Source organism: Suncus etruscus, chromosome X (assembly GCF_024139225.1).
Source record: "Suncus etruscus isolate mSunEtr1 chromosome X, mSunEtr1.pri.cur, whole genome shotgun sequence".
In the NCBI taxonomy this organism is placed as follows: Eukaryota; Metazoa; Chordata; class Mammalia; order Eulipotyphla; family Soricidae; genus Suncus; species Suncus etruscus.
In genome coordinates, this window is record NC_064868.1 from 91,218,873 (window position 1) to 91,228,899 (window position 10,027).

The 10,027-nt window shown below is 51.4% G+C and overlaps 1 protein-coding gene across 1 annotated transcript in view; it reads right to left on the minus strand.

Annotated features, from left to right (window-relative positions):
* The window catches only part of CD99L2 (CD99 molecule like 2), a 101,061-nt gene extending 98,617 nt beyond the window's left edge, over positions 1-2,444 (minus strand). The window contains exon 1 of the mRNA XM_049767531.1: positions 2,295-2,444. Within this exon, the coding sequence (XP_049623488.1) occupies positions 2,295-2,361 (67 nt within the window). The 5' untranslated portion in view covers positions 2,362-2,444. The remainder of the gene's footprint in view (positions 1-2,294) is intronic.
* Positions 2,445-10,027: the final 7,583 nt, after the last annotated feature.

Consider the following 10,027-nt stretch of genomic DNA (forward strand, 5'->3'; position numbering starts at 1 on the left):
CCACTAGCTGCTTGCTCTCTCTGGATTTGCCACTCGGGATGTTTCTGATCAGAATTACACAAAAAGTAGCCATTGGCATGTGGTCAAGGTCTGCCTGTGTTGTTGATCTGTAGGTGTCACCTCTGGCTAGGCTTCGGGCACCAGGGCAAATCCTCACTTACATTCAGTGTGGCTGTACTCAGGTGCTGAGTTTTGCTGGGGATCCAACTTGGGGCTTCAAGCACCTAGCTTGGGCTTCAGGCCTTTGTGCTGTTCCTGGTTCTTCACAGATTTGCCTTTTCCTAATGTGACTTTTCCATCTCAGTCCTAGTGAATGAGCTTTCCAGGCTCATTTTTCCAGAACCCCGGGTCATATGTGCCTTCATGCATACTCATCTAACCCTCAGATGTACCCCTAAGGGTTCATGGCGAGGGGGGGGAATCCCTGTCCAAATGAGGAAACCGGTGTGCTCACATGGAGTGCAGAAGCAGCAATTGCCACCTGCCCACCATGCTCCTCATTCCTGGTAGCTTCCAGCCCTGACAGTCATTGCCCAACCTCGCCAGCTTTGGTAACTGAGATAAGCCTCGATGTACAACCCATGGAACTTCTTATCAGAGGAATATATCAGTGCCTGTTAGTTTGTGAAGCCATTCGAGATATCAGGGCACAGTGGCAAGAATGGGCGCCATTTGGAGGGAGCCGGGAGACCCAGCAGGAGGCTGGCATTTGAGGAACAGAGCCCCATGAGGGTAGCTCATCTTTTGGGGGCCACTCACAGGCAACAGGTCCTGGAGAATTTGTCAGAGTAGTGACACTTGGCCTTGGGGCCCTCTGAGATGCGCATACTAACACTGCAATCACACTTGTATAAAGCACACAATGCCCAATCTATGATGCTTAGAGGGCTCACATGGCTTGGCCACAGATGACATTTGCCAGTTGGAGTGCTTCTACCCTGCGCTCCCTCCCTAGCCCCCAAGTCTTTCACTGTTCTAAGTGTGTGTGCTTCCTGTTCCAAATGTCCCCCCTCATTAGACACCAGTCAAGCAAATACCTCTCCTGATTCTCCACAAAGGCCTAATCTAAATTGGTCCCAGTGCAAAGGCAACCACGAAAAATAAAACCCTGCAGTTGTGACTCGATCTTTTTGCTCACAGCACATATATAACACAGGCTGCAATGTTTGGGCTCTCTCACTACCACGCTGGGGTGCCCGCCAGCTCCACTAGGGCAGAGTCCTAATTTTGTTACTGCTACATCATCATTGTCTTGAACTGCTCTGGGACCCTTGCAGAATGTGGGACGCATTTAGCACCTCTATCAGCGCCAAGAGGAGGGTCACCTATAGGGGCCCGCTTTTCTGCATTATTTTTCCAAATGGCACCGGGGGCCGCTGCTCCCCATTGCGCCTGAGATCTAACATAAATCGCATTAGAATTCGGCACCAAGACAGTTTTGCTGAGCACATGTGTTTTTCATGGGCTGAATGGGCCTGCCTTGTCAGGAAGCTCCCCGCGCAATTCTGAGTATAATTAGTGTTTTCTTCTCAGCCTTTATGGTTGTGGATATAAATAAGTGTAAGAAGATTCCGCCTGTACACTCCAAAGACCCTATTTTTAACTGCAAGCTGCATATGCTCTAAAAGATGCTTCTCATATAAGAAAATACAGAGATTACAGAGATGGGGCAGGGGTCCCAGAACGAATGCAGAATCGGATTTAGTAGGTCAAGGGGTGGGGGCCCGAGGGGCGGCATTCTTCACACGCCCCACTGGGCTCTGCAGCAGGCCGCGAGTGATGAGGGGCTTGGAAAGCAGCTTCCCTGATTTGCTTCGATCTTTCACCCCATCCTTGGCATATCACTAAAAGCTGGAAAAGTGGAGGGCGCACAAGAAGCAACCAAAGTGCTAGCTTGCCCTAAGGCAAAGCCAGCCCACCTCCTGGCTCCAGCCCGATTCTGACAAAGAGGGTTACAAATACACCGGCTCCGGGGCTCTGCAGGCGTTACTGTCAAGGTTTTCCCAAAGGCAATGCTGTGGGCACAGCTGTTGTCCTTGGCAGGCCCAGGTTTGGTCGCAGGGCCATCCCGATCGCACCCCCTGCAGCCCCTGGAAGACCCAGGGCAGCCCACACCGGCTGGAGGGGTCTTGCGCCCACTCCGACGCCCCGCACAGCCCCGCCCGCCCACAGCCGCCACCGAAGGCCCCGGGAGGCGGGGGACCGGCCGCTCATGCGCACCACGGAGCCGGCCAGACGCCCAGCCCCCGCCCCGTGGGCCCACAGGGCGGGGTCCCCACGCGCCCCTTTCTTACCTCTGTGCACCAGCCCGGCTGAGGAGAAAGCCAGGCAGAGGAGCAACGCCAAGCGCCAGGCCGGCATGGTGGCTATGGGGCTTGGGGCCGAGAGGCCACAGTGAGCTCAAGAGCACTGAAAGGGGCGCCCGGGACCGGGAGCGGGCGGGGGCGGAGCGGGGCGGGACCGGAGCCGCCGGAGCCACGCCCACAGAGGGCACGCGCCCGCGGGAGGGGCGGGGCGGGTGGGAGCGCGCCCGCTGACCAAGTGACTTAGCAGTATGTCAGAAGACGGTGTATGTATGTGCGTGTGTGTGCGCGTGTGGTGTGCTCCGTATGTGGCCCCGGCTCTGGTCCAGGACATGCCTTAATCGTGTTACACAGCCCATCTCTGCATCAGGCAGGGTTTGTAGTCCAGGGGGCGGGGCCCAGAAGCAGTCTCGGGGGTCGGGCCCGTTCGGGGGCGTGTCAGGAGGCGGGGTCTGTTCCTGCTTGGCCAACCAGTTTCTGGCTTGCTTAGGGGCGTGGCTGACGTCTAGGATTTGACTCGTTGGGGGCGTGGTCTTCAGGGGGTGGGTGCTGGCCTGGCTGCTGCAGCCATCTGGGGCTGCGCCAGCGCGCTGCCCGCGTGTCTCTCTTGCCACCCGTGTTGCTAAGTCTACGGTGTCCGAGGTGGGCGCGCCCGAACAGAGGGCAAGGTCACGGGAGGCATTGGCTCTGGCGGTGTCCGCTGATGTCCGCCTTGTGTCCACAGTCCACTCCGCGGGCTGGATGATCTTGCACGGTGCTCAGTCTGCTTCTGCTTTGCGTGTCCTTCTGTTTTCGAGCGGGTAGCCCGCCGCTCCTCGGCGCCGACTGGCCGCGCTTTGCCGCATGGTCCCATATGGGAGCCACTGTGCAGCCCTGTCCAACGGTTGCAGAATCAAAGGCATCCCTGAGAGTACTGGGTCCGAGGAGGAGGAACGGGTTGGCTCCCCCAAGGCTCTGATCAAAGGCCCGAATTCATTAGTTCAGTAGAGCCCAGCTGGCTCTATCTGCTGATGGACACAGGAGCTGCAGCCCCTTCCTGTGAGCCCCCCTCCCTAAGACACACGCTCCACCGCCCAAATAGGGCTGGGGGTTCAGCCCGCGGGTTCCAGAGGCCTGAACGCTTGCTGCTGCTTTCAATGCCAACGTCCTCACTGGTGTTCCAGCTGCACCCTGCTTTGAGGACAGAGAAAGTGCTCTCAGTTATTTATTGGAGCCACATGCTCCAGGGGGTCCCTACGGCCTCGACCTCGATGTCCTTTTTTTTTTTTTTGGTTTTTGGGCCACACCCAACATTGCTCAGGGGTTACTCCTGGTTGTCTGCTCAGAAATAACTCCTGGCAGGCACGGGGGACCATATGGGACACCGGGATTCGAACCAACCACCATTGGTCCTGGATCGGCTGCTTGCAAGGCAAACGCTGCTGTGCTATCTCTCCGGGCCCAACCTCGATGTCCTTTATGCAGTTTTCCTGAGACACACTTCCCAAGTGAGCCTGTCTGCACCCAGAGATCCCTGGATTTGTACTACTTCCCTGACCTGGAGGTCATAAGTCAGCCTTTGTGTACCCTCAGTCCTGAATTTAAAGACTCCACAAAAGCTCTCACTGCCCCTTGAGCTGAAGTGGGGCCGGCAGGGACGTCCCTGGCAGAAGGTTTCTGCCTGGCCCATGTGACTTCTATCTTCCTGACAGGATTTACTGATCTTCTGCCGACCAGCCCAGCATCTGTTAACCAGTTACAACATAGTGGCAAGGGGGGAGTCACTAAGAACCCCAACAGGTGATCAGTTGAGAACATTCACTTTGGAGCCACATATGCCAAGGGGACCCATTGAGGTGTTACTGAGAACTAAGTGACATGCTTTTCAATGATCTTCCAGGTACATAATGTGTGGCAAGGTCTATATACTTGGGGCAGCTCAAGAAATTCTGGCTAGGGGCCGGGCGGTGGCGCTAAAGGTAAGGTGCCTGCCTTGCTTGCGCTAGCCTTGGACGGACCACGGTTCGATCCCCCTGTGTCCCATATGGTCCCCCAAGCCAGTAGCAACTTCTGAGCACATAGCCAGGAGTAACCCCTGAGCGTTACCGGGTGTGGCCCAAAAACCAAAAAAAAAAAAAAAAAAGAAATTCTGGCTAACGAAGAAGGGGGAAATGCACTTAATGCAGAAAAGGGGCCACTGTGATAGTCATAGTGGAAATTATCGCTCTGGACAAGAAATGCTGCTGAAGGGGCCGGGCGGTGGCGCTGGAGGTAAGGTTCCTGCCTTGCCTGCGCTAGCCTAGGACAGACCGCGGTTCGATCCCCCGGCGTCCCATATGGTCCCCCAAGAAGCCAGGAGCAACTTCTGAGCGCATAGCCAGGAGTAACCCCTGAGCGTCACAGGGTGTGGCCCAAAAACCAAAAAAAAAAAAAAGGGGCCGGAGAGATAGCATGGAGGTAGGGCGTTTGCCTTTCATGCAGAAGGTCATCGGTTCGAATCCCAGCGTCCCATATGGTCCCCCGTGCCTGCCAGGAGCAATTTCTGAGCATGGAGCCAGGAGTAACCCCTGAGCACTGCCGGGTGTGACCCAAAAACCACAAAAAAAAAAAAAAAAAAGAAATGCTGCTGAAAGGGCATAAAGTGATACGCATGATATCCCTTCAGTAACAATACTGCTGCAAACCAATGTCTAAAAGGGAAAAAGGAAGAGAAGGGGGAACAGAAAGAGAGAGAGATGGAGAGAGTGTGAGAGAAGAAAAAAATGTCTGCTACAGAGGCAGCAGGGGGGGAAGGTTGGAGGGAAACTGGGAGTATTGGTGGTGGGAAATGCACACTGATGAAAGGATGGGTGTTAGAACATTATATGACTGAAACTCAACTATCAAGTTTTTGGGGTCCTGAATATGTGCTCAGTAATCACTCCTGGCTTGGGGGACCATATGGAGCAGTGGGGGATCGAACCGTGGTCCATTCTAGGTTAGTGAATGCAAGGCAAACGCCATATCACTTGTGCCAAGCTTCTCGCCATGATTTAATAAAAATAATTCCTAAAGAAAAAGTGAAGAAAATCCCCCTAAGGGGCAACCCTTAGCCACAGATCAAATCAATCCTACATTTCCACTATCAGGTGGCATCCTCCCACAGGTGACTTCACCCCACTGGTACTGAAGAGACCCATGCCCAGGGCTGCCAGAATGGAAAGAAAGTTCCTGGGAAGGGGAGGCAGACTGACCTCAGGCCAGCCCAGGTCACCTTGTACCCTGGAACCTGAAACAAATAAACTTCTGCTCAAGTGCAGCAGTCCCTTCTCCCACAGCCCCTCCCCAAAAACTCCTCTGCGTTCCCAGATCAGTGGGGGCGAGGGAAGGGCCCCCACTTCCTTCTCATCTCACTTCCCTGCAGTTCAGTGGGCATGACAGAGGCCCCATGGAAGGGCGACAAGCCCAAAGACAGACTTCAGAAGCAAGAACCAGTCCTGACTGAAGGAGAAAAATGGGGCTGTTGTGAGGAGTCCTCTTCACCCCCAGAAAGCTGACCTTTATTCTCAAGTCCTGGGCTTTTTGGTCTACAGAAGTCCTTTATTTCATGAAAAGGTCTCAGTGTTTTGTTTATTTTGCTTACTTTGCAAAATAAAAAGTTGGCAACCCTATGAATACTTTAAGAGAAAAAAAAAGGAAAGAAAGAAAGAAAGAAAGAAAGAAAGAAAGAAAGAAAGAAAGAAAGAAAGAAAGAAAGAAAGAAAGAAAGAAAGAAAGAAAGGAAAGAAGGAAGGAAGGAAGGAAGGAAGGAAGGAAGGAAAGAAAGAAAGAAAGAAAGAAAGAAAGAAAGAAAGAAAGAAAGAAAGAAAGAAAGAAAGAAAGAGAGAGAGAAAGAGAGAAAGAGAAAGAAAGAAAGAAAGAAAGAAAGAAAGAAAGAAAGAAAGAAAGAAAGAAAGAAAGAAAGAAAGAAAGAAAGAAAGAAAGAAAGAAAGAAAGAAAGAAAGAAAGAAAGAAAGAAAGAAAGAAAGAAAGAAAAATACTTGTCAGTAGAATTCAAGTCTGGGAACCACAGCAAACTTTAGCACTCTCCAAGCCTAACAGAGGAATCTGGGGAAACACTCTAGGGATAAACAGAGGAGCTGAAAGTGGACTCTGATCAAGGATCCTGGCCCAGAGGAAACAATGCAAGATCGTAGAGCACCTGCCCTGCAATGGCAGGTCCTTGTATAAACCTGAGTTCAAATTCCTGATTTTCCAAATGTCTAAGCATCCTGTCTCATCTTGTGTTTGTTTGCTTTCTTTTGTTTTGTTGGTGTTTTTGCTTGTTTGGGGCTATCCCCAGTGGTGCTCAGATGCTACTCCTAGCTCTGCACTCAGGAATCACTCCTGGTAAGCCAGGGGGATCATCTGGGGTGCTGGGGATGGAACCTGAATGGGCCACATGCAAGGCAAGTACTTTATTCACTGTACTATCTTTAGGCCCTCATCTTGTTTTATTCTGCATCCATACTCCACACAGTACTTGGACTATTCCTGGCTCTGTGTTCAGGAGTGATGCCTGCAGTGCTCAGGAGACCATATGTGACCATATGTGGTGGCACAGATCAAATTGGGGACACTTCTGTGCAAAGCAAGCACTTTAACTACAGTCCTATCTCCCCAGCCCAACTTTTTTTTTTTTTGTTTTTGGGCCACACCCGGCGGTGCTCAGGGGTTACTCCTGGCTATCTGCTCAGAAATAGCTCCTGGCAGGCACGGGGGACCATATGGGACACCGGGATTCGAACCAACCACCTTAGGTCCTGGATTGGCTGCTTGCAAGGCAAACACCGCTGTGCTATCTCTCCAGGCCCTCCCCAGCCCAACTTTGCTGTGGGAACCTGGCAACTCTACTGCTTGTGATCCCCAGCACTGCACACACTTTCTGTCATCAACATGGACAGTTTCAAATCCTAGCATCGCAGAGCCAGGAATGATTTCTGAGCACAAAGGCTGGACACTGCCCGGCTTACTGTGTGAGCACCACATAAAGGATCACAACCCCCAGAAGCACCCTAACTACTAAAAGTGCAAATGCCACAGCTCAAAGTGCGCCTTCTGGTGGCCACATTGCAGAGGAACACCCCCACCCCTGCAGCAATTATCAGAATGTGCACACCACCCACCTCCCTACTCATTACCACAACAATGACAGTGAAGGGCAGGAGAAGAAAAGCAAGCAGTGTTCCCTGTCTTACACTCTGAGATATAGAAGCAAATTATGCTCCAGTCTCTTCTGAGTCTCCACCCTCTGTGTTCTCCTACTTCCCACTCTGTCTTCTACTAAACTAGGGCCCACAGACACACCCAAATACTCAAGGGTTTCCATGTATATTTTGCATGAATTTGATCCCTGGCACCACTTGCTCCCTAAAAGTCTCTGATGCATTCCTGGAGGTCTCCAATCCACGCTAGAGTAATTCAAGTCAACACACACAACAAGGTCCCCAGGAACACCATATTCTCAGGCTCCATGAGCACTGCTCAGGACCCCACTACACTGCCTTCCCCGAAATAGAAAAAATACTTGATTCTGAAAACAAAGAAGCCATGGGAGGCATGAAGCTGCAGAAAGGAGAGAAATGAACCTCAGGTCCCCAAGAGAATTGTCAGACAGATTTGCATTCAGAATGAACATTTGGGGAGTCCATAGTGACAAATTAGCTGAAAAAAAGCAGCTTGGCTTTTCAGGGGGGCTTGGGCTTGGTTGTCTGAGCCCCACATCTGCCCTGAAGTTCTGCAAGTCTTGGCAGTATGATACACTGGGGAGATGGTGCAAAGACTCGAGTAGGCTTTGAGGTAGGAGGGGCTTCAGTTTAACTGAATCAGAGCATTGAGTCTGGAGGTGGCCAGAGACCCCCTGGCTGGCATGTTAGGACTCCATACAGTGGGGTGCAGGGTATTGGGCATTTCTACAGAGCACAATGCTGAGAGAATTGTTCATCCACAAGGCATCCTTGGCCAGACCTCTCAGTAGCAGAAGGGCACAAAACCACTGGCTATGACAAGCCGTTACATTCTTTCTGCCTCCTGCTCAAATTCCCATCTGGGCTTTGAAGTGTCTTCCCAGCACCCCAAGGAATCATACAACAGTGATGATGATGATGATGACAGCAATGGACACACTGACAAAGGTGGGAGGTGCCTGGCTCAGGTGGATCACTACATAGCCCTTGGGCTCATTTTCATGAGCAGGAGCCCACCTTGCTGGCAGTGTGAACATACAACACTCAGCTGCCTGCTGGAAGCCGTGTGCCAAGTCAAGCAGGGCAAAACCTCCCCCCCCCCCCCACACACACACAAGTTCTCCTCATGCGGCGCTGCTCTGTATAAAGCTTTTCAGTGCTCGGGAGAGGAAGATGGATTTGCATAAGCTCTTGGCAAGAAATAGCTGACATCTCCGTCCTGTTGCGAGGCAGCTCTGAGAATTGACAGGAACAGGACCTCACCTTCACTCCTCAATGTGCAGGAGATGGGGTGCCTTACTTTGCTCCAGTAAAGACTCCCTGGAGCTCTTTGGATACTCCAATTGCAGAAATCAGCGTTTGGCCTCAAGATACCATCTCAGGTCACCAGAGAAGCCCGTGGAATGTTCTAGGAAGAGCCATGTGGAAAATGGAATCTGTTCATAGGAATCCACTGAGAGCCCCAATAACTCATGTTGGTTTTCAACAGGAAGTAGCACCCCTTTCAGGTACCACTCTCACATATCTTCCTACACATGTGGACACAAATGTGGGGATCACAGGAGCCCAATCCCAACCAATTTAGCCTGACCATTTGGCCATCTCTATAGATGTCCAGGTGACCAAACAGACCGTTGTATGACCACAGACTTGTACCACCTGTCCTGGGTAAACTGAGACAGAGAAAATGGGAATGTCAAGGATCTGGCTCTGGGGCTGGAGAGATAGCATGGAGGTAAGGCATTTGCCTTTCATGCAGAAGGTCATTAGTTGGTATCCTGGCCTCCCAAGCCTGCCAGGAGTGATTTCTGAGCTTGGAGCCAGGAGTAACCCCTGAGCACTGCCGGGTGTGACCCCCCCCCAAAAAAGGATCTGGCTCTAAGTGGTTATGTGAATTTAAAAAGAAATTGACTGACATGGATCCACCAAGCATTACTACCTCCTCAAACTCACGTTAAAGGGTTCAACCAGCTCCCAAAGGATCTCATTTCCGGTCTGGGGCCCACTGCAAACCATGTCATCCTGTCTAGCCCAGCTACACTGCGCTATCTTGGCAGTTGGCTTGCTCATTCCTGGGGTCCTTGGTGACCTCTTTTCCTTCCACATCTTGCTGACTGCTGGATACCTTTCCTTCCTTTCTAGACTCTACTCCCCTCTCATGCCCATCCTTTCCTCTGGAGGACTAGGCTAGGTTTGCCCTTGCAATACTGTGGCTGCTGAGACCTTTTCTGTATCTCTCTACATTCCCCTGTTCAGGATAGAAGTAGTAGAAAAGAAATATCTTAGTTTTAACTCAAATTGTATTGATGTATCAATACAGGCTAACAACACCTGTCATTTCAGGAAGTCAATAGATTTTTTAAAATGGAATTCCCCCTTTGGTGAATCATCATGAGATACAGAATTAAAAATATTGTTGATAAGGGGCTGGAGAGTTAGCATAGCAGTAGGGTGTTTGCCTTGCACACGGCAGACCCTGGTTGGACCCATGTTCAATTTCCAGCATATCATATGGTCCCCAAGTCTGCCAAGAGTGATTTC